This window comes from Haliotis rufescens, unplaced genomic scaffold, assembly GCF_023055435.1.
Source record: "Haliotis rufescens isolate VD_foot unplaced genomic scaffold, xgHalRufe1.0.p SCAF_1, whole genome shotgun sequence".
Taxonomy (NCBI): Eukaryota; Metazoa; Mollusca; class Gastropoda; order Lepetellida; family Haliotidae; genus Haliotis; species Haliotis rufescens.
Genome location: NW_025963779.1, coordinates 77,231,577 through 77,256,366, shown reverse-complemented (window position 1 = coordinate 77,256,366; position 24,790 = coordinate 77,231,577). Strand labels below are relative to the sequence as shown.

Here is a 24,790-nt window from a genome sequence, read left to right as displayed (position 1 = left end):
GCGCATTACATCGTTGCTATAGCTACAACTCAAGCGTCTTTACCAAACCTCCACACTGGTTGCAGAGTTCCACAGTTGTCACACAGTCGTCAAAATGATTCCACCAAACGCTTCTCTCGTAAAATATGACAACCCTGTGCTTGTCAGCAGAAATACCGACAAGAAAACTCCACGGGTAAGTGAAGATGAAATAGACGCCCATGTTTGGATTTCCAAAACAGTTATTTTTGTTTACAAAAATCCAAAATATCATGAAGAATTTGGTAACCATGATGTTTATTTAATAGTCGATAAACTTAGGACCAGTGGCAAAATATATTCTGCTATTTTAGAAACCTGGGGCACCAAACTTGGCAATACGAGCATATTGTGTGTTTACATCGTTTTGATTTTGTGGGTATCCATGATGAATTTTAATACAGGTGCCCAAAATATCAACCCAGTTTAGGATTGCGATAACAACAATAGTGAAATGTTTCTCCCATTAACCATGTTATTCTAGACTAAATCGCAGTGTCTGGGTCTCCCATGCTCTTTTGAACTAAGTTCAACTAATATCTTGTCACAGTCCCAATTAGGATAATGTCAAGGAAATAGAAGATATGACCCCATTTTATTTGGTTACCAATCTGTTATCAATTTCCAATAGACATGGTGAGATCGCTGGCATGATTGTGTTGTGTATTAGGGCAAATTGTGTTATACTTATCATGGCATCCACTAAATTATTCATGATCTTGCACAAGCACAGAATTGAAATATAAATAAATGACTAGCTATTGACACATTAAGCCAACACTCTACAAGGAATGAAACCTGTGTAAGTTACTCATTGCACAACAGACCCTCTTACTCTTTTCTTTGTAGTTTGCAAACTTTGTTTTATAATTGTCGATTGAGCCCACATGTTGAACTTATCAATGTTTATATTTATTGCTATTTTAATGATAATTACAAAATACACATAAGATTTGTGTAATCATACTCCGATTAAGCATTCATGGTTATGCCATCATCAACCGGTTTGCTTAGTTCAGATTCTTGTTTACAGGCCACCATGGATGACTAGTGTAAAATATATTCACTCACTCATTCAGTTAGTTGGGGCCCAAGTGATCAGTTGCCTCTGAGGTTAAATGTAACCTCATATTATACATTCAACTCTTTCATATCATTGATGATAGGTTGTTTTGAATATTGACATGTATTTTTGTTTTGAATATTGACATGTATTTTTATCACCTAGGCACGAGCACTGAAGGTGAGTCCTACCCCTCCTACAGGCACAGGGCCTGTGCCAAACCCTCCTGCCAAACAGAAACTTGCACCAGTTGATGCCAAGGCTGCACAGCAGACAGATGAAATTCTCAATAGTATTCTTCCACCTAGGTACGCAATATACACATCTGAATCTTTAATCTTTTGATTTGCCTTCATTCATCTTAGACATGATTGGTAGCCAAGGTATGTTAGGCACCACATATGCTGCAAAGGATATTTTGATTCTTGGTTTGTCAACACCATATCCTTTGGCAAACATCCAAGACCTGGTTCACTTCAGGGTTTTTCTCCCACATGAAGTGAATATGTCGTGATGTACCTGTAACTGAAATACTGTTCAGGGTGGCATCAAACCTTATTCATCTTACCTCATAAGCAGTGCCATGGTGTTTGATTTGATTTTCAATCAATATTTTATATATATTTTTTCTTAATTTTTTAAGTCAATCACTGGCAAAATCAGTGAAAAAAATAATTCTGCAAATTCTCGAATCTTTTTTAAAACATTTTTTCTATCATTTGTCATACTGTTAGATATGACATTTTTTAACTTTGGATAGTGTAACTTGCATGTTTCTCACAGGTAATCTCATTCAGAATATGTTAAAATGTATCATGTTTTCAATTAGGGAATGGACAGAGAGTGGTCAGCTGTGGGTTCAACAAGTGTCCAGCACTCCAGCCACTCGCCTGGATGTGGTCAACTTGCAGGAAGAACTGGACAGACGGCTTCAGCAAAGACAAGCCCGGGAGACTGGCATCTGTCCGGTCCGGAGGGAGCTCTACTCACAGTGTTTTGGTAGGCCTAGTTAAACAATTATATCTCTCAAGAGTTCAAAACTACCATTGCCTAAGTACAGTGATATTTACAGAGGTGATGATATATTCATTGTTACATGGCCCTGGTCCAGCTATCTGCATTTTTAGATATATTACACTGATATAGTGTCAAAGCAAAAGGAGAGAATTAATAACATGGGGCATCCATTTTTCTGTGTTTGGTTTGTAAGACTGCACTGAAACCAGAATTATACAATATTGCCTAAGAGATTTTAGAATGATGGAATTCAGGCAACTAAATTTTAATCAAGTTTCACTTGCCCAGTAAGCCTTTCTGATGTTTTTCCTGTTTCTCAAACTGCTAGAGTCACTAAACAGTTATCCAATGTCTCATTGAACTTAATGGTTTACCAGGAAATGTGAAAGTTGCTGTGATATTAGCTTGTTATTCTTTCCCAGATGAATTGATACGTCAAGTAACCATCAACTGTGCTGAGCGTGGCCTACTGTTACTGCGTGTGAGAGATGAGATCCGCATGACCATTGCAGCATATCAGACACTGTATGAGAGTAGTGTAGCCTTCGGCATGCGCAAGGCACTGCAGGCTGAACAGGGCAAAGCTGACATGGAGAAAAAGGTAAGGAATTATCGAGAAACATTAAATGAACTGGTAGTGATCATTCTCCAATTTGATATATGCAACTAAACATCATACCATAAAGCTATTAAAACATAGGCTAATATTTTAAAATAAGTCATTAGAATATTGGCTAATTTGTAAATTGAGTCTTGCATAAAATGTATTATGAGAGATTACCTATATCAAATATACAACATAGTTTCCATTCATCTAAAAAAAGGGGTAGCTGACCTTTAATGAAACACTTTTATATTTGGGGGTAGAAAATTAGAAATAATATTTTAACGATTTTGTACTAATATTACCATATAACAAGTTTAACAACATCTATGATGTAATGAAAACATTAACATTATTACCATTAAATTGTGAACTATACAAGCCTTTGTGATGGCTAATTGCTTATCATTGACCCCTGATGTCCAGCGCCTTCATCTCCTCGCATATTTCATATACCTTTTAAAATCTAAAATTGAGTGAACACTTTATATATGAAGCACTTAAGCAATTTTGAGCAGTACACCATATTTGGAATCACAGTCCAGCATGTTTCTTAAACACATCATAAATCTAGCTGTATTTTCAAACAGAGATACACAGTCTTGTTTGAGAGATTGTAACAGTTCTAAGACCACGGTTAATTTCACTGTTTGGAAATACGCAGTGTGTTTAGAACATGCATGGTTTTACAATTGAAGATTTGAAGTAAAGTCACAATTGTTGTGCATTTTTGTGCTGCTTACCGTCTTGGGCACATTGGTGTATATAATGTGTTTGATCAATTTTTATGTAGGTTTGTTTTGTAGGTCCTATGCTATTTCCGTAAATATTTTATAGCAGTCGGTATCCATTATGTTCAAGTTACCCGTAGTCAAGTGGGGATAGAGTAAACAAATTCCAACATTGGTTTAAATAATCACATTGTTCGTAAGTTTTAAATGTTGTTGCTTTTGTTGTGTGTTATATATTGTATATACTGTCAAGTGAAATACGGCTAAAATGTCCCATGCATGCAAATGGTGATACATGATGTAAATATCTTCTTGAAACATATTTTGTAAAATTGTAATATATTTTTAATATGGACTTCCAATATTTGCAGTCCCATGTGGTAATGGTAGCATGATGTTCTTTAAAGGTTCAAGGCCTTCTTTTAATAATGACACTTTACACATACATCTTCATATTGTACAAGTTTGAATGCATCCTTGTTATATGCATGCTTTACTAACTCATGTACAAACCACAACCTCAAACTGTGAATTAACATTCACATCAATCGTTCACATATTTCTCCTTCTGACACACCTGTATATCTACTGCTTTTTGTTAGAGACCATATCTTGTAAATTCTTTTCAGGATTTTGGCTATCAAAATTAATATTGATTTATTGACTAAAATTATTTCATAAATTTTGGTTGAAAATTTTCATAATTGTTTTTTTCAATAATTCCTATTAAAATCATAACCGGAATTTATTGTTGAAATGAAAACATGCATGTTTGCACAGATCTTTAAATTAAATTGAATATTATATATCAAATAGGCTGACTCTGAGGATGAGGTAAGCTCTCATTATCACTGATAATGAACTACAGTATGGAATGGTGAATGACAGACCTTCAAGAAATGCATGTGCCATTTGAAGTCTTGGGAAATGAATGCAAATTTGTTTTTTAGACATTTTGGACACACAGGTTTTACTGCCAATATAAACCAATCAGTAACTAGCTCACATTGGCTGTCTTTGATATGGGTGTGTGGTAGGCAAATCAAGTATCGAGGCTTCATCATGTTTGTGACACGTTCCAGTGTTTTTATAATGAATGCATTAGTTACATAAAGCCGCAAGTTGCAAAAAGGAGTATCTGCTTCTGACTGTCACAAACCTTCGTTTGTTGTGACTTAAGTACTAGGATTTGTTTCATTTATCAATAGATTTGTTAAAGTGCATGGAAATATATTTTAAGTTTAAGTAAGTTTTGATAGTGAAATGGAACTTAAGATGGTGCTTCACAATGCAAGTGGTATTGAAGACTTCACCTAGCATCGTTTCACGGCATGTTTGCAAGTGGGAATGTAAATGTATACCCCTTCACTCCATTTTGTATGTAGATTTAGATTGTGCTTGCATGGTTATTTTTTGAGTTTTTCACCAAATATTACAGATGAAATATTGATAAGAATATCACGTGGTTAACTGATATGTTTCATAAAAATCATTTCATCAGCATCTACACATCAATCAAATTAATAATCAGTTTGTAGTTCATAAAATTATCTCTCCACCATGTTTTGTAAATAATAAATGTGTAATGTGCTATGACTGAAAAACAGTATGTGATACTACACAAAAGCAGATTAGGAAATTACACATACGGTCATCACTTGTCCATTTGTCTGTTGTTTAATGCCATCCTCAGCAATATTCAAGCTATATGATGGCAGTCCGGTCATATCATTTGTAGGACTGAGATGTTTTTTTCTGAAAACATATTTTATATCCTTCATCTAAAAATCATCATGGAGTACATTCAAAATATAATTATTTCAATTTAGACAACACTGAACACTATATTTTCAGAATGTCATTTCATCATACATGTGTACCAAACTAAAAATACAAACACTGGTGCATATCTAATGAATAGGTTACCAAGTCTTCTCTGTGGACAAAGGCACCCTTCAATCGTACATATATGACTACCATTTATCGTTTTCAAGACAGATATGCTTTGCAGATGTACTGAGTAATTTAGCAGCTCTGGTTACTGGTATGTGTAAGGTGAGTATGACGCTGACCATACTGTGCCTTGATGTGGTAATCAGAAGGTGCCTCTATGTTCAGATCACAGATCTAGAGCAGGAGAAACGTGACCTTGAGCGCAACGTTAATGAGCTGAAGGCCAAGTGTGAGCAGATTGAGAAGCGAGCAGCTGAGCAGAGGCAGGTGGAGGAGAAGAAGCACACCGAGGAGATCCAGTTCCTCAAGAGGACAAACCAGCAGCTGAAGGTGTGTATACCATAGGCACCTTGTTCAGCACAGACAGGCAGCATTAGAAATTGGCACTAGTCTTGTGGTCCTTGCCAAACTGCCCAATAGTTAACGTATCATAAGGACTAGAAAATATTTGCCCTTTGTAAGGGGTTTGCGATATGGATTAGTGGACTAAAAATGTTAGTTTCTATCACTGACAGGCCATGTTAAGCACATGTCTGAAAATATTCTCCACCCTCCCCTAAGAATATTAAAATTGTTGATCCCTTACCAGCTAATAATTCAAATGTCAAATCACAGTTGATTAGTCAAAAGGATGACGAAACATACCGATTTGGTATTTATCAGATACTACCTTTCTGATAACATCTTTGAGGAAAATATGGACATATAATCCTAAGAAATACCACCCTATAATGTATTGATAACTAACCCCCCTTTTATTTTATGTGTGCACAAGTCTCTTCCTAAACACAATCTCTCATTCTAAGTTGATTTCCTTCCCTGCAAAGAGAGAGCTTTCGTGATGTGTCATCAATTATTTCTTCTGTAAGGCTAATCAGTAGGGTGTTGGAAGATGAGATCAAATATTAATGGCAGTGTTGTCTGGTGCTGTTGTATCTTGTCAGTACAGGAGAAACCAGTCTGAAGATAGCTTGTTCAACAATTTGTGTTCCAAAATCTTATTGAATTTTTATATAGGTAATTGATGTATTATTTATATTTTCAGTATATGTTCAGTATATGAATTGAAAGAATATCTGTATAATTTCAATTATTGCTGTAAATTCCTATATTTCTATGACTCTGAAGACATTGGTTATTCCTTCAGATCTACAGCATGTACAGTGAACAGCAACATGCTTTCAGAAACCTGTTGAAAATATCATTATTAAACTTAAAAATTAAAGAAGCTGGTCACTAGCTCAGTTTTGGTGATAGACATCAAAAGAGGAGGTCACTTACTCAACTTACTGATTATGTACAGTGGGTATTGCATCTTTCTGATGAGGAACATTTTGTTTACAACTATCACAACCATGACATAGTCATGTTTGAAGTTCACATGTAAAAGAAATTATTTTCAATTTTCAATTATTGAGAAGTTTTTGTTTTTTTGTAAGATATGTAAATAGTTCTATTTTGACTGTGCAGATTAATCAATGACTAATGATTGTTTCAACTGCATCAGCAAAGAGCATTATTATTTGTGATTGGAAACTTCTTATTTAAAATGCATAATTGGTCATGTTCATTAAATTTAACAATGATATGTACATTCAATGTTGTAAGGCAGCACATCAGTCATTTTCAACAGTAATTGATCGGGAAATTCTCAGAAAATAAACATAACATTATCAAACAGTTATTTCCTGACCATTAATTAGGCTTGACAAATTGATTCAAACAATTAATCAATGATGAAATCAATCCTAGTTTCTGGTTAGTTTGTCTCTATTTACTGCCATGTCATGAGTGAGTTATTCAACTCGGTGCATGATCACTTGATGAACAATTTCAGATAATGAACTCATTTCCCAATTGGATTAATAGCGTATCTATTCTGATTACTGTGTCAACACATTTACCAAATATCCATTTATTTTTCAGACTCAACTGGAAGGAATCATCGCCCCAAAGAAATAAAATCCCAAACAAACCATTTTATCTGCATCCAAGTGTACATATATAAGTCTGAGAATCTATATGGTATATATAGCAATAAGTGTATGGTGTCTCCAGTGTATGTGAAGGGAGGATTCAACACCAAGTACCAACATTTGTAAATATGAACATATTTATTGCTTGTCGGTACTGTTGATACAGCTGTGATAGTGTGTTGAACGTGATGGGAAATGTCCCGAGAACTAAGAATATGTCATTGTAAATAAATATATTCTTCTGACTTTCATCTTGCATTTCCAGAAAGGTATTTGGTTTTATTAGAGATGATTAACCTTTTTGATTTCGTGTACAAAATGACCTATACAGAACATGATGACCTTAGTATTTGTGGACCAAGTTGTTAATGTTTTCTGTCACTTTTGAAACTTTTTTGTTCAGATGGCAGCTTCCATGTTCCATCCTGCATTATTTTCAGCATTACAATTCTTGGTATCAAGACCGATATCTCCTGATTATGTAAATGAGTTTGTGCTTGTTTTTCAGCCATGGAATATTTGTCAGTCAAATGTTTTGCCTTCACTCCGAGTGCATGTTACTGACATGTCACTATCACAGTTTTTTTTTCATTTTTCAGAGTGAAATCAATTCTTAACTCAATAATTGAATTGTGTTACATCTGTGTGTAAAATTGTCACTTGGTCATTTCAAATTTTTTTTATGGACAGTTTGTCATATCATTGGTTAAATCAAAACATCACTGAATAAAGTTTATTAATACCATTATCATCTGTTGTGTTACAATTGTCAGGCTTCCACATATTGGACTTTATTATTTTACTGATTTAGACTGTTATTTTTAACCACTAGTCCAGAGTCTGAGTCGAGCAAAATGATGTTTGGTCTATTAAGCTCAGCTAATAATAGACCATATATCTGAATCAAAATCTACTAAACATGAGTGTCCGAGCCAGTAGATTCAAAAGTTTTTGATTGACACAGACTGCTGATTAGCTCTTGATGACTCAACACTTGATCTGAGAATAAGTTTTATTCCTTTCACAATGACACATTTTCATTCTTGGTGACGATGAAATAACAAATATTTGCATATGATAAACACAGGGAGATAATTCAATCTCTGTATCCAGTACAATGTATGTACTCTCTAACTGATAGCAAAAACCACAGATAATAACCACTGACGTAAAACACGTTGATCACACAAACATGAATGGCCAAAAACAAATAGACTTGTACTTGAACAGTGTGGGCAAAGCACTACTCTAGGGGTAACTAATTAAAAAAAACCAGTCAAGTTCAAGTAAGCTATAGATTAGGGTAAAAAAATAATCTGGGTTCTCAGGCACCGCCCGCATTATCAAAAAGTCAGCCACATATTTTGTTTTATTTCCATTTTCAAAAAAGTATAAAATCTTATACTTAAAATTTTTTTAGATCCATTTTATAGCGCAATGCTTTATTACACATCTTGTGTCATGGTCATGGCGGCAATAGGAGTTTGTATGATTGTATATGTCCGGAGGCCCTTTCCAAGGTTTAAGGTACAAAACTGTTTATTTGGTTACATACTAGTTTGAACAAGCCCCCCCAAAAAAACAACCACCACCTGCCTAGACTTTATTTTAAAAAGTTGCCTGAGAATCAATTCTTTTATTTTTTTAAGCCTTAATCTTAACACTGTAAAGATTACAGACAGAAATAGCAAGAATAGCTTGCTGCAGTGCTTATGCCATTTAGTATCATGAATATATGTTCATTAACAATTTGAAAATAAATATTAACTCTTTGTGAGGCCAGTCTGCATCTAAATTAGCTGGCGTGGCAAGCAATTAGAGACATTGCCTACACAATTTATAGGTACTGAAAACTGCCTTCCTGGCAAACATTTACTACCCTGACTTGTGTTTCCGGACACCTTAAGGTTCGTGATTTATCTCATGTAATACCTTAACATACAACAGACCATTTCAAAATACACCCTGTGGAGATTCCTGGTAAGAATAGGTCCACAATATGTGGTTAAGAAGCAATTTAATGGATCAAAGCTCAAGCAAAGTGACTTGGCTAATAGAATGTCATCATACAATGTTAACAGTAGTTGGAATATTCCTGAGTGTGGCGTTAAACAACAAACAAACAGTCCTACCCTAGAGACCAGAGGATGACAATATACTACCAACAAAAATAAGGCAACAAATGACTTGAATGTAGCTAATAATGAGGTGTACATTTACAATAGCATTGCATCTGAATGCAACATCCAATCATAATGAAATTCATCTTGCATGAACACAATGCACATGCACACAAATGTCAAAGTGTGTGCACCTATGAGGGCACTCACAATCACTAATGTAACTGAGCTAAGCACATGCTTAAAAATGCCCCCGAGACAGTATTTCTACAAACAAAGACAAAATGGCGAATCGTGGGTACGATAGATGTAGGGGGTTGGGGTTGGAGAGGGACTTCAATATCCAAAGTTGCCCAAAAATGTTTGACAAATTGAAAAGTGTAATTTCTTGACAGTGGGACAAGCACCATCAAACCGGTGGCTTGCAATGAGACCTGGGCGTGGCAGGCCTAAAAAAATGACACCAAGACAAGATCGTCTCATCACATTATTTGAACTACGCAATAGATTCTAGTGAGTGAGTGAGCTGGGTTTAACGCCGCTTTTTACAGTATTCCAGTTATATCACGGCGTGTCAGCTTAATGTGGGAGGAAAGCGCGAAGTGATGCAGGTCTCAGACGTTTACAACTTCGGTGAAACCCACGAGCACGGGTATGGTGCTGACAAACCTAGCAAAATAATTAGGGCGAACCGGGATTCGAACCAACAATCATAGGTTTCTGGCGTGCCCAAGGGACGCAACTCTGCGCAGCGAATCGCGACGCCTTAGACGACTGGGCCACCTGTGCCCCCCGCAATAGATTCTAATATGCTCTTGTTATCAACATGATCAACATGATCAATAGAGAATTCCGTATGAATGACATGAAGGCAAATTTCAACATGTACCATAAAAAAAACCTCTATGCAGTCCGCCTTGCAATATGTATCACAATACAGCTGTCCGTGTTATACGTTTAGTGTGACAATTCGCCAACCCTACTGCAATACATTCAATTGTTAAGCCATAATGAAATTCCACTGTAGCAATAACTGAAACAAGATATGTATGTCCAGGTGTTTCTGAGAGGTTGCTGTGTATGCCACTATTTCCTCTCACTGAAATGAGCTGTTGCTACGGTCATTTTGAATTTTGCAAAATGAAAAGATTACTTTGTTGCAGCTAGGAGTATGTTGTGTGAAAGTTGTGTGCAAAGGACATTTGTTCAAAAGATTTGGAGAAGAAGAGATTTCCAGTTTGATGGAATGACGATGGACGAAACTAAAAAGAGTACATAATGAAGAATCTGCTTGTTGTTGCAAACCCTAACATGAAGTGGCATGTAAACAAAAGGTCCACACAGAAATTCAAACACTAATTCTAAGGTCTTCTATTGGCCCAGGTTGCATCCAAATAAATATAAAGATTTCATAAAATTAACAATTTTAAAGAAAATTCTTTCAAACCTAGTCTTCTATTTATCAGCCCCTCTCATCAAGGCATCACAACAGTGAAGCTCTTTTCAAGATGGGACATCCAAACTGAAGTTGCTGTCAAGTTTGTATTCACTGTGTCGGACCTGGGCATCAAATTGGAAGAAAAAAACCATAGAACCACAGCATTGCATAACGGCTAAAGACCTGACCATCAAATGGTCGGAACAGCTGAAGCAAGTGAGATCTCTTGTGCAGCTGTAAAGCTGTGTCTAGCTGGAGCACTGGGGTGCTAGCACACACACACTAATCCCTGTCCCTGTATCAGCTTGGTACACTTGTATACTGAGTGTTCATATAAACATGACAAGGGAGAGAATCCAATGTTTTTTCAGTGTCTGATGATGTTTCATCTGATTTCTGAATTCTGTGTCCATAACGAAAGTTTTTCTTATATTCTTTGTCCCTCTCACGTTCTCTCTCTCTGACGGGCAGGTTTCTCCGTCTGGCCAACTGTCGCCTTTCTCTATCCCTCTGACGTTCCTGTTCACGGTATATTGGATCTTGTCTACGGTTCTGCATTCGTTCCTTGGCTTTCACTTTTTCTTTCTCCCTGAATAGCAGAAACAATCTTTATCAAATTTCCTGACATTTTATTGTCTGAATACAAGACTGAAATGATTCATTAATGCACCACAATACACAATACACTTTAGTTAAGAGTGATACATCATGTTTCACACATGATACATGATTTAGGAACATGACTTAGAAACAGGAATTGTTCCATGTTAATCTTCAATGCAGGACATGTATTACTTAACTTGATCATGTAATGGTGTATGTATATACATTCCATCACCCGTGAATACAGCTGGCTGCTATGCGATGTAATGGTGATGTGTTTATTATTTTTTAGCTAATAAAATGTACACATTAGATTATACTTCTGACCTACTTTTTCTCATACATTTTACTTCAAAATTCATATCTTGATTGGTTCTTTTTAGAACATATTGAAAATTTGCATTGAGTTTTGATGAAATGTTTTTGTTTTCATGTCAAAATGAACTTCATGCTGTGGCCATATTGGATTCCAGATTTTCAGAGAGCATTCTAATTTTTGGGGGATACATGTCTTCAACTCCTCTAAACCTACAAGTAGAAATGGTTTAAAACTTTTTAAGAATTGTTCCCATACTTAATACTTCGAACTATATCAGTCATTTCCGGGTATCTCCTTTGGTTGCATCCATATGGGATTTTACTTCTGATCATTTTTTCTCATCCAATTTACTTAATAATTTGTTTCTTAAAAGATTCAGCATAAAGAACAAGCAAACAGCGTTATCACAACCCCCACCATGGGGCACATTAGAATTTAGTTTGTTCATATAGAAGTGAAAATACAAACTATAAAAAGGAGTCTGATAAAGCCTTAAGAAGAGATAGTGATTTGGGCTGCTTTGTGTCATCAGAAAAAATGATTGAATGTGAAATTAATACACACAAAAGGTCCTTTCTCTGGAAAAAATAACGCAGTCTTGATCAGTAGTTTCTGAGAAAAGTTGTCCCAATTGCACACACTATGCACTTAAAATAACATGGATCAAAGGCCTTAACTTTGTCAAAAATTGAATTTATGACACCAATTTTTTAACTCATTTGAGATCATGACCAGTGACATCAGTGTGTAAAACTTCATTTCTCTGACTTAAATACTTATTGAGAAAATTTGGTCAGATGGACAAACTCTGTTCCTATATCCCCCGCCCCACATCATGGCAGGGGATAATAATGAAAGAAGTGTTAGTATAATATGAGAATGATCCCCCATCCACGGCCCTTCCATCGATGCTAGAGCCAGGCGCAATGTTGTCTTGAGAGTCTTAGATAGTCAGTGATAGTGGGTACACATTTTATTAAAACTTTAAATCACTGATCATGCACCTGTCACAAAGTGGGAGAGGGATATAGCAATGGGTGTTACCTGTCCGTCACGTCTTGCTTCCAGAGCATAATTCCAAGACCGTTCATATTTCTGTGCCAAATTTTGCACAGATATCAGTCTGGTCATGAACTGGTGTCTTCTTCTATTTTGGAATTTGAAGTATCACTTGGAGCAATATATCGCGGCTATCAGCTTTATTCAAAATTTTATTCTATCAGTATTCCATTGTGCATAAAAACAGGCCAGAGGTCTATACAGAAAGGTTGCTCCTTGAATGAAGTACCAAAATGGGTCAATACTATTGTGGATTGTTACCCTGATTACAGCCGTGCCCTTGCACAGAGAACATGCAGGTTACCTGAACACAGGATTAGCCCGGAGTTCCCTCTTCTTGATCCGATCTTTCTCCCTCTTGGTGATGTCCCTGATGGACAGACACATGCTGTCCGACTTTGTGGTCACCTCCACTTGTCGAGCCACGTCAGACACTCCATCTGACACAGTTAGTGGGGACACCTCGCTCTCGCTCACAAACATCTCCTCATCTCTACAAACATTATCACAGGTGTGATCATGCAATATATTGCAATACACTGTTTATGGCCAATACTCAGCCCTACAGATGGACATGACAGACATGTGATCATCACTCAGCAATATTCCAGTTATATGACGCAATATTCCAGCTATATGACAGCGGTCTGTAAATAATCGAGTCTGGACCAGACAATCCTGCGATTGATATCATGAGCATCGAACCAAGCAATTAGAATACGATGACATGCTTCAACCAAGTCAGCGAGCCTGACGACCCGATCCCGCCTCTTACAACAAGCATAGTTGCCTTTTACAGCAAGCATGGGTTGCTGAAGACATATTCTACCCCGGATCTTCATGGGTGAAATTGATGAGAAATGTCTTGAGTGTTCAAATGGTCATACTTTAACAAAACATTGATAATAAGCAATAGTTTATGATGGTCATGTTACAAAACTAACTGTACAAATTCATACCCAGATTTGGTGAAATCAAACTGCGACCATAGAGTTCCATCATATAGCATCTCAACCGGGATGACCTTGACCTCAACAACCTTGCCCTCTACTGCATCAGCACCACCAGACAATGCATCCGAGGATGGCAAGGCAGCTGTCGACACATACTTGTCAACAGCCCCAGTTGATACAGCTGCAGGGCTCACAGAGGTCACAACACCAGGATCTGGTGAAACCATTGGTTCATTGGACTCTGTTGCTATGGCAACAGAAGGGTCTTCAGTGGATACAATCGTGTCATGAACTACTGGAATAACTGTTGAGTCGTCAGATGTTACTACTGTCTCTGTGAAGTAGTCAACTGGGAAAACAGCTTCCCTGTCAGTTCTATCTGTAAGATGACATCAGATCATAAGCAACAAATATAACAAGTCTGCTGAATAACTGGATACTCAAGTATGTGTTTAATCTCAGTTAAAGAAAAGTGTGCATACTTTGGAACAGAATGCCATTACCATTATTACAAATGTTACGCTGTTCTTCCACACACTAAATAGTCATGACCAGTGCTTGCAATAATAGAGATGATATAGGATTTGTTTTTCGTTTTTTTCTTTTACACCACCATGTCCACAGTCTGCAATATTCCAGGGATACATATTCCAACTGTATCTCAGCAGCCTGTAAGTAATCCAATCTAGGCCAGACAAACAATCTGGGTATGATGATGCAGGTTGTCTAGCCTCACTACCTGATCCAAATTAGCCTTTTGCAAAGGAAATGCTTGAATCAAAAAGAACAAAACTCCACTGGCCCCAAGACACCTGTATCCAGTGATAGCACTGGTTATACTGGGCCAGCTGTGTGTCGTGCATGGGACCATATGTGCTGAAATGGACTTACCTAGGATCTTAAACAGAGTGCCTGTGGTAGGAACAATGGAAAAATGCATCATCTGCCCAAAATTTGTGTGGTTTGAAAATTTGAGGTATCATAACACTGCATTCAATCCAATGACACAAAAGTAAGCATCGATGCCTTTTCACAATATTGGAATGTGAGCAATGAAAGAATATCAGTCGATCATCTTTCCAAAGGTTAAACATTAGGAGAAGATGAATTGGGAAATTTTGAATTCATAACTGGATAATTTTACAGAAAATCTATCTGGAACAACACTTAGATAAATCTCTGACTGATAAACCACCTTAAGATTCTCACCTGGAGCTACTTCCAACTGCACACTGAGATGTTGCTGCTCCCTTACTCCTGTTGTCTGCATCCTGATCCCTGCATCCTAGAATCACAGTCCTCCCTCCTGTCTGCAGGATAATCACTGTAGCTTAGTGCACAATTGCATATTAAAATCAGAGTACCACAGGGACAGAAGCTCACCATAAAAAATCATTTCCTTTCCTACATATGTCCTTTGCTCCCTCCACAAATTTCAATGCAATGCAAATCAAACATTTTATTTAACTCTAAAAGACGACAGAAGCAGCTGATCATTGGCAGAGATACAACTCTAAGGTTACTGATCCTCAATTGTTGGATTGTTTATATATATTGATTTCTTAGAAATTCATAACACATTTCAAAATTTTGGGACTACTGTACTTTACCTGGCATACTTTTGGGGATTTCATTAGGTTGGTTGGTTGGTTGTTTAATGCCGCACTCTGCAATATTCCAGCCATATGACGGCGGTCTGTAAATAATCGAGTCTGGACCAGACAATTCAGTGATTGATATCATGAGCATCAATCCATGCAATTCGAGACGATGACATGCATCAACCATGCATAGTCACCTTTTATGGAAAGCATGGGTTGCTGAAGACCTATTCTACCCCGGATCTTCACGGGTCAGGATTTCATTTATCCGCACAGAAACAGAAACTTTCATACTATATGTTTTTGTTTGCGGCTAGCGTAAACCAATGATTGTTTATTTCTTTCCCCCTTTTTGATGAATTGTTTGTCTGTGTCTTTGTTTCAATGGTGCGAGGGGAAGTAAAGTTTCAAAACATGTCAATTCAGCCTTGTAGAAGACAACAACTTTCTTATGTAGGTCAAACATGGGAAATATCTCATGTGAGCAAAGTATATAAAGACTGAGTAAATCTATACTGCTTTGTTTATGAGTGACACCAACACCTGGCTTGAAGTTAGGGAAATGAGTTGATGTTATTACCTAACACTTTACCGGTGTCACTGTCAGAAATAAGTATGTTTACCAACATTCATCTGTGGGTGCTTGATCTGAAAGGGGATCCAACGGCTTAAGATAGATACAGTTAGGGGTAACCTACCCAACCCTAACAGAACTAACCCTAAGGATCGAAAAGGCACAGTGAAGCAAGAGCCATAGCCATCAGCAGTCACAGCAACAGCGTAAACTGCAGTCTTTCAAACACTTTTGTCAAACTTTGAAAATATATATCTATTATGTATTTATTGAAAATATTATACATCGACACTTCTTAATTTCATTGGAGTAAAAATACAGGCTGTCATCCTACTATTACAAATTTACACGCAACACAAGAAGATCCACACTGTAAAATTATTATTCCATCCCTAAAGTATGTGTGCATTTTGCAGGGTTATTGTTTCAGCGTCAATTAACGGTCCACACACGATGATTGACGTCCTTTGGCGAATTTTGTTTCATGATCAGCTGGATCTGGGATTCTGTCACATTTGTTTGCGAGACGTGCACATGTCAATGTTTGTCTGTCTGTGTGTCCCTTCACCACAGAAAGTACTGCGAAAACTACTGTTTACACAAGAAACACATTTTGCCTATACGGCCATGGCCATCCCTCAAACACCAACATCTGTTCAGTAAAAAGTACTTACAAATTGATATCATTTCAAGATATTCGCTGATTTTCGTCTGGTGATACCGGAAGTGATTGGGGGCAAAAGTATTTCGCAGTTTCATTGGTTGAAATGACGCATATGGTTTTTCTTAAACTGGTTACGGTGTTTCTATGCGCCTCGTCAACATGCGATACTAAGAGACGGAACTCAGCATGAGGGTATTTTTCCGTACACTCTGCAGGAGACCGATCTACTGTACATTGACTTTTAGGGGATATTAATAAACATTGCAGTAGAACATCTATCATAAATTTCAAAGTAAGATTTCAACCCCAAACGAAGAGTCTCCATTAGTAGGTTAATCACAGCTGAGTGACCAGCATACATTGCAGTCAGTAACTTTATTAGAGCGACTTATAAATGATCGGGTCTGAACCCGACACATCAGTAACTGAAAGCACGACCAACACGCATGTAAACATCCTTCGACCTTCCCCACATAAATCCACAAGCACTGGTATAATGCTGGCAAACCAAGAATCATAATGAGGGCAAATAATAAGATTCTGGCGACGCAACTCTGCACTATGAATATTGTGGCGACTGTAGTGAGTGAGTGTGTATAGTTTTACGCCACTTTTAGCAATATTCCAGCAATATCACGGCGGGGGACACCAGAAATGGGCTTCACCCATTGTACCCATGTCGGGAATCGAACCCGGGTCTTCGGCGTGACCAGCGAACGCTTTAACCCACAGGGCCACGGATAGCAATACTATACTGACTGTACTGATTACATTTTTTTAATGTAATCAGTACAGTCAGTATAGTATGGCTATCCGTGGCCCTGTTCTTTAACCACTAGGCTACCCGACCGCCCCGCGGCGACTATAGAAGAGAGATCAGTTCAGTACCATGTACGCTCATATTAAAGAGTCAATGATCGCACTTCCACAAACATTTACGAAACCTACAACACCCAACACCTTCAAAGTTCTTAATGCTTTTATTTTGATACAAATTGGAAATAAAAAAAACATTTTTGTCTTGATCGAGAGCACTAGCTACAAACTCCAATGACAAGTGAAATAATGTCGAAATAACTATCGTCTTCTGGACTAGTCTTACAAAATGTGAATTAAGGTATGTGCAAGCATAAAAATAGGCACTGCTCCATAAAACATTTTCACTAATATCTTTGTTAATGGTGTAGGTTGTCATTCCTTATTACAGGGATAGAAATTAGCACAAGCCCGCAAGCCCTGACCAGTTTTGTTATGTAAAAGGTATCGTAAGGTCTAATAGAATTTCAAACAAAATGGGGGGCATTGCTATATGTTGTTACTATTCAGGCTAGTGGACTTTTTGGTTAATTTCTTTCTATCCCTGCAATAAGAGGAAAAGTAATAACTGTCAAGTAATTTGTTTCTTATTAATTAAAATCATCAGTGCCGGGTGTCATCGTTGTACATTGCTCTGAACATCGTGACAGTGTAGCCCCCCAGGAGGGATACCCCAACAACTCTATTCAATCCTGGCGCTTTGAGCTCATCCTTGATAACCCAATATAGAATTTCTTTTTTGATATAACACTGGACCCATTTTCCACCATGGCTTGCGTCGATTCTGATACAAAGTGTGTGATGCTAAAATTACCATCCAATCTGCAGCCCAAGGTGGTGCATGTTGTAGATGTTTGCCAGTGTGGTGTAACCCACGAGCATGGAACTGAGCTGTTCAACATGAAGCACGCATGTACATGGTTAGTTTTGCTTACAGAGTCGGAAATCGCTTGGAAACAGACATTCATGTCTATTGTTCTATTGACAATAATCACCTGAGAACTGTTTCAGTTCTACCTCTTTTTCACTGAATAAATCATTGATCCAATGTCAGGAAATAATGACGAACAGCATTGACAGGATTTGCATGTTTTATTCATTTACACCATACATGTAGAAATATGTATCTCACCATCGCTTCAACATCAATAATTTTGCTTATATAGAAATCCAAAGTTATATTGGTTCAAAAACAACACACAAAACTGAATTAGAATCGCACCCTCACCAAACCTAAAGAGGATTTTGATATTTTGGACCCCTATCTCTTCAGAATATAATCATCATATATAAATCTCTTCATCATTAAATGTCATTCTAAAAATAGCCAATGTTTATGACATACAATGATTAAGAGAACCAGCCCATTGTATTATTTAGTGCTATGGTTTTCTACAGAAAGGACCACACATGATGAGGAAACCCCTTCCTAAACTTAGAGGGAACACTGGTCAATAATTTATTGATGAAGCAGACATTGTAGCGATGTATGAGGTTTGACGGAGGTCCTGCAGTTACCTCATTTGCATACTTATCGGAGAGTGATACGTGCAATTTCATATTTCTGTCTTTTCCTCATGTTGAACTAGTTGCAGGAGGGCATGGTGAAATTAACTACACAGCACCATTTCAAAGCGAGCCCTTTCATGGATTGCTGGTAACAGTATCTGAGGGTAGGTGATCATGGTGATCAGTTGGACTTTACAGAACACAGGGTTTTTATTGGACACAGTTGCAAACCAGCATCACATCATCCTACTTCAAATATCCAACCGGATCCTCTATGTGAGCAGCATCATAGAACTGTTTCCTTCATTTCTAAAACATGACAGCCAATAACCAGTTTTTAAGTCAGAGACACTGTAAAACCTTTGTCGAGTACATCTTTACTACATGATCTAATGTTTCATCTCTGATTCCACATGGAAGCTGTAATCCAAGGAATGTGTAGTTACTTATAAACCTGTTGATGAAGGATGACACTAATGATGATGTTTGTTGACGTATTTACACTATGTACATCCTTTTCATAAAAAACACTCATTTCTTTTCTGGTGTGCTCAGTCCGTATCGGGCCTTCATGTCCTGAATATCCTGCTTCTTCTTGTCTGTGTCAGTTTTCTTGAATGCCTGAAATCACAGAAGAACGTTTTGTTAAAACAGTAAGTATTTCATGATGGGTAGACACCACAGTTTGTATCCAACTACTTCGCAGCTCCAACTAGTGGTTTATGTAAGATATGGGGAGAAAACTAGTCCCTCAATATATAGCAAACATGTGACTATGTCTTTCCCTGCATGTTAAAGGGGAAGTGTACACGCAAAAGTTACTTTCTTTCTTTTTCTAAACAAAACGCAATTTTAGAATTAGTTAGTATCTGTGTTTGAAAATATACACTCATTTTTTCACAGTGAAATTAGGAAGCTCACAATAGTGTGAAAATGATATGCCGTTATGAGGCCTTCGTTTTTCGAGCTAAACAGGCCTGAGTTACCCCCCTTAGATTATGACGTAATTGGTGCCAATTCAACTGGGTCCCTGTCTATTCTCAACGCAAAAGATATCAAGTACCAGTTTGCGGTAAAACAACATGGCCTACGACACACTCCGGCGCAGTAGTGACTCAGCATAACACTATGCTAGCTGGCATCTGAGACGCAAGAATCACACAACTGTACCTACACCACGTGAAGCGGCTCTAACAAAGCATGATGACGTCATAATGTTTATCAATTGGCACCAATGACGTCATATTGCAAGGGGCATAAGCCATGGTGTTTTTGTTATGGAAATAGAACACTTGGTAAATGTGAAAAATATAAATAGCTTTAATGCGAATATTATGTTGATTAATTGTGATATTTTTATATTTTTGTCTATGACACTTCTAGGTTAACACTTTTAATGTGGAAAAAGTACAAGAAATATAGGTTCATTTCCGTGTGAACTTGCCCTTTAAGTAGAATGTTATACATTAAGCATATCTACTGAACTCTCCACAAATAATTCTAGTCCCAGCTAGGAATAGGTCTCCAGTCTCTATTCCTTGTCATAAGAAGCAACAAAGCTGGATCAGGTGGTCAGACACAGTACGTGAGTGAGTATGGTTTTACGCCACTTTTAACAATATTGCAACAATATCACAGCAGGGGACACTGGAAAATGGGCTTCACACATTGTACCCATGCAGGGAATCGAACCCAGGTCTTCAGCGTGACGAGCCAATGCTTTAACCACTAGGCTACCCCACTGCCCCAGTCAGACACAGTTACTTGGTTGCTAACATGTGTCGTCAAGCACACATGGCGTGAGACTTCATTGTGGTCACTGGTTTAGGACATCGTTCATACTGTCAACCACTAATTGGTCTGGGCTAGACTAAGTGTAAAAACCACCATGATTTGACTAGAATACTGCTCACTGCAGCGTAAAACAACAATCAAAGAAATATATAATTCTGGACACAAAGGTGTTTTTAAAACCAAATCTTCACTGGTGCACTGGTAAGAACCTGTTCCACAATCTTACAAACAAGCAGCAATCCAAGAAGAAAGATGATGTATGTGTGTAGATTAACTGCCAAAGGAGGTAAAACAATAGTAAGAAAGTGATGATGGACACCAGATCAGTGTTTAACAGACTTACTGTATCTGAAATCACACACAACTGTCTTTCAGATATATTCCAACTGTACGAGCTACAATTTATGACATCACTACATTCTCAAACACTGGTAGAATAGGTCATCAGCAACCTGTGCTTGCCGTAAAAGGCAACTAACAGGATCGGGTGGTCAGGCTTGCTGACTTGGTTGATGCATGTCATTGTATCCCAATTGCATGGATCGATGATGTCAATCACTGGATTGTCTGGCCCAGACTCGATTATTTACAGACCGCCGTCATATAGCTGGAATATTGCTGAGTGTGGCGTTAAACAACAAACAAATCAAACACTGTTCACATCATATCGGTTCATCATCATTAGTTTTACTCTTCTATCCAAGACAGTAAATGTTGTACTCAAATGTCAACAATAGAACAAATGATCATCATGATGGGATAAGTACAACTGTGCTATTGTGATCAAGTGAGCTGCGTCAAAACAAACTTAAACAGTACTTCAGCTGGAAGTGCTCTAGTCTAAGACCTTCACCACTTTGGTGAAACTCAAGGTCACTGGGAATCAGAATCAGGGTGAGTATGAGATTGATAATAGTCTTTGGCATGTCTATGCATGCGAAGGAATGCAACTCTACATTGTGAATTATGGTGCCCCTCTAGTTGTTGTTCAACATGTACATTACACAGCGGCTTACCTTGGTAGACTGGTAGTAGAGGACAACGAGGTATCTGTTACAGACGTTGAACCCAGAGAGGTGATCACAAGCATTTTTGGCATCAAAGATATCTTCATACACTACGAAGGCTGTTCCCTTCGTCTCTGGTGTATTACCCCTGTAGACGAATCAATGCATCTAATTAACATGGTAAGTCCTCAAGCATGAAGGAACATGACAAAACAATGAGTTACTACTACATATGAGTCATCAAACAAATATCAATATGACAACTATTACAAATATATCTTGAAAATATTTTTAAGATGTGAGCCAAATTATGGAAAAAGATTCAAGTAGATTATCAACAATTCTACAAATTAGGGTTTCTAACATGTCTAAAGCACTTGGTCATGGTAGGAAAGTAATATGATTAAACATGATTGATCTTCTAATTATGGCATAAACTGGTAACATACTATTTGTTTACAAAGGACTCAAACACGTCACTATAGATCATATAGCTGTGAATGGAATGTATTTTCTATACTCACACTCTGATTTGTCGGATTGCTCCATACTTTCCAAATATATCATACATTTCTTCTGCAGTGATCTTGTAAGGAAGGTTCTTGATGTACAGAATGCGGTTCACCTCAGGCGGGAGCCGCACCTACAACATATATAAAAACATGTAAAGATGCTAATCATGCTAATGGTACTATTGATCGCAATAGAAATGATATTCCTACAGGTCTCTCGGCTGTTCTTTTTAGAGCGGTTTGTAGTCAAAACGGCCAAAAAAATTCAAAATGGTCTCAACCCATAGTCAAAACAGCCAGCAAAAAAGTCATAATGGCCACAACAAAAAAGCAATAACGACCACAGGCAAAACGTTAAAATGTCCATAATAATTAATGAATATCCAAAGTGAGCAGGATGTGTACAGAGTATACATGTTAGATGTTGTTATTACAATGCAATATCTTCCAGGAGAGTTCTCGTGCTGTTTTAACCAATCTCATCAATTTAGTTGGATCTCTGTACTGTGATATGGCACTGGATAGAACTTTGTAACCACTTGTGTAGTGCTGAATTAACAACTGTGTGCATATGGTACGTGCTACTACATGGTACGTGTTTTGAACTGTTACCCAATGTATATAACACAAATAATGTGACACAGTACTTGAGTTTGTCTTCTTTATTTTCTGTGTGGCTGTTGTGACGTTTTTTGTGGCCATTTTGACTTTGAGTTGTGGCTATTTTAACTTTTTTTCTGTGGCCGTTCTGACATGAGGCTGTTTTGACCTCCTACCTTACAGACTATCAGGTTAGGGATAATGTGGCTTGTGATGAAATTTGAGTTGTACTACCAATAACATCATTAACCACTGTGAAAATATACACACTAACACAGAAAAGGGAAGGAATATTAAAATAACGTACAGATTCTATAAAATTTATATACAGGAAACAATGTTTATATAACATCACGCTTGTAACGATCAGACAGACGGATATAACGAACTGCTCTTTAGTCCCTGCCATATTTATGCTGTATATATATAATATGCTGTATATGTGCCTAAAACGAATTATGTTTATTACAAACTAAAATTAGTGGTCCCTTAAGTTCGTTGTAACCGTAGTTTACTGTATTATAGTGTATACCTATAAAAATTGAAGATAAATATATTTCATTAATGTTCAAGAACATTGAAACCACACGATAATGTTTTCCTCTGACATTCACGTGACTTGAAAGAAATCATTACAAAGTGGTATGTCTTTATGTTTTTAACCTAAATCGGCTTTTAGACCCAATTCAGTCGACTCAAACGTATTTCGCACGTTTTCTTCGTTCGATATATTGAGTGATTCTCTTATTTGTAGAATATTTCAAGCTTTCTGCCATTTGAAAATAAGAACAAGGGACACATTGATGTCATTAATTTTGAAAGACGTGAATGTAAAATATATGGGTCTTGGTGATTTGTTTGATATTTCTTCTCTTGTTGACACTCAATGTTTTGTCTCTTCGAAGACGCACATGAGCACGAAAACTGAGGGACTTCCTTCTTGAAGCTATTATTCACTTTGCTGAACTAAATGGGCAACTGATGTTTCTAAAATTAAAACTATACGAATTAAACATATCTTATATAGTACCTTTACTTAATATCAAATTCAGAAATCAGAAATTATTCACAAAACTTACGTTTCCTCTCTTGCTCATCGCCATCTTGAATGTTTTATTGTCGTCTACCGGATAACTGGTACCGCATATGAGAAGCGCTGCGGTATTTGACTAGGCTTCTGTCTTCTATTTATCGATGGCGCATTAAAGACCCGATACCAGTTACTCGACAGACAGCCTCCAGTTTCATCTGCTTGAACGTTTTTCACATAATGTAATATTTTCTGAAAAAAAATTATTATCAAGAAAATAGTAACAGTCACCTTTGGGACTACACGTACTGTAAGGTGGACCATCAGTTGACAGTGGAGATAAAGTGTAGGGGTTGAAATTACATAAAGAGTAATTGCAACCTTAATTAATTACTTATTGTTTAAAGTGTACGCGTAAAGCACAAACGTTTCATATGTATTCGAATCTACGGAAGGTTTGAGAGCTTCTAGAAACCAAACACGCTCGTGTTTTAACCAGTTTTCACAATGGGAGTCGCCTCCGTGGTACGCGCCTGCCCGGAGTGCGGAATATCGGGGTTCGATCCCAGGCCGCGTTATACCAAAAAGACGTTAAGAGATGGTACTTGTTGTTACCCCGCCTAGCGCTCGACATTAAAACAAGGCCTGGTCGGCTCGGAGTCAATATACTATATCTGAGGGGGGTATTCATGTTCAACTGCGGCTTGGTATCTCAGTGGCATAAAATCGGCATTTGTCGGGACTAGTACGCATGCACGTCGCTATGTAAGCGTAATAACCTTCAACGCGACGTTAACTCCATTTCACCCCAAGTCTCACAATGTCAAGG

General features: G+C 37.4%; 3 protein-coding genes across 4 annotated transcripts; 1 reads left to right on the top strand and 2 right to left on the bottom strand.

Annotated features, from left to right (window-relative positions):
- Nucleotide 1: 1 nt before the first annotated feature.
- On the top strand, nt 2-8,110 carry LOC124129225 (33 kDa inner dynein arm light chain, axonemal). Its single transcript, XM_046492742.2, has 6 exons — nt 2-175; nt 1,247-1,389; nt 1,911-2,080; nt 2,521-2,699; nt 5,552-5,716; nt 7,313-8,110. Exons 1-6 carry the CDS (start codon nt 95-97, stop codon nt 7,346-7,348), a joined length of 774 nt encoding a protein of 257 aa, XP_046348698.1. The 5' UTR covers nt 2-94; the 3' UTR covers nt 7,349-8,110.
- On the bottom strand, nt 7,770-16,764 carry LOC124147857 (serine/threonine-protein kinase fray2-like). Of its 2 annotated transcripts, XM_048401277.1 has the most exons (6): nt 16,704-16,739; nt 15,465-15,550; nt 15,064-15,164; nt 13,861-14,233; nt 13,206-13,394; nt 7,770-11,509 (listed from the first exon to the last, which is right to left on the bottom strand). In XM_048401277.1, the coding sequence occupies exons 3-6, from the start codon at nt 15,122-15,124 to the stop codon at nt 11,221-11,223; spliced, it is 912 nt and encodes a 303-aa protein (XP_048257234.1). In that variant the 5' UTR covers nt 15,125-15,164; nt 15,465-15,550; nt 16,704-16,739; the 3' UTR covers nt 7,770-11,220. The 2 variants fall into 2 exon arrangements, with proteins under 2 accessions (XP_048257234.1, XP_046374615.2); XM_046518659.2 differs by lacking the exon at nt 15,465-15,550 and having other exon boundaries at nt 16,704-16,764.
- Nucleotides 16,765-18,582: 1,818 nt separating this feature from the next.
- LOC124147856 (splicing factor 3B subunit 6-like) lies at nt 18,583-24,112 on the bottom strand. The gene is made up of 4 exons (XM_046518658.2): nt 24,011-24,112; nt 22,344-22,462; nt 21,829-21,967; nt 18,583-19,639 (listed from the first exon to the last, which is right to left on the bottom strand). Exons 1-4 carry the CDS (start codon nt 24,032-24,034, stop codon nt 19,550-19,552), a joined length of 372 nt encoding a protein of 123 aa, XP_046374614.1. The 5' UTR covers nt 24,035-24,112; the 3' UTR covers nt 18,583-19,549.
- Between the last annotated feature and the right edge of the window lie 678 nt (nt 24,113-24,790).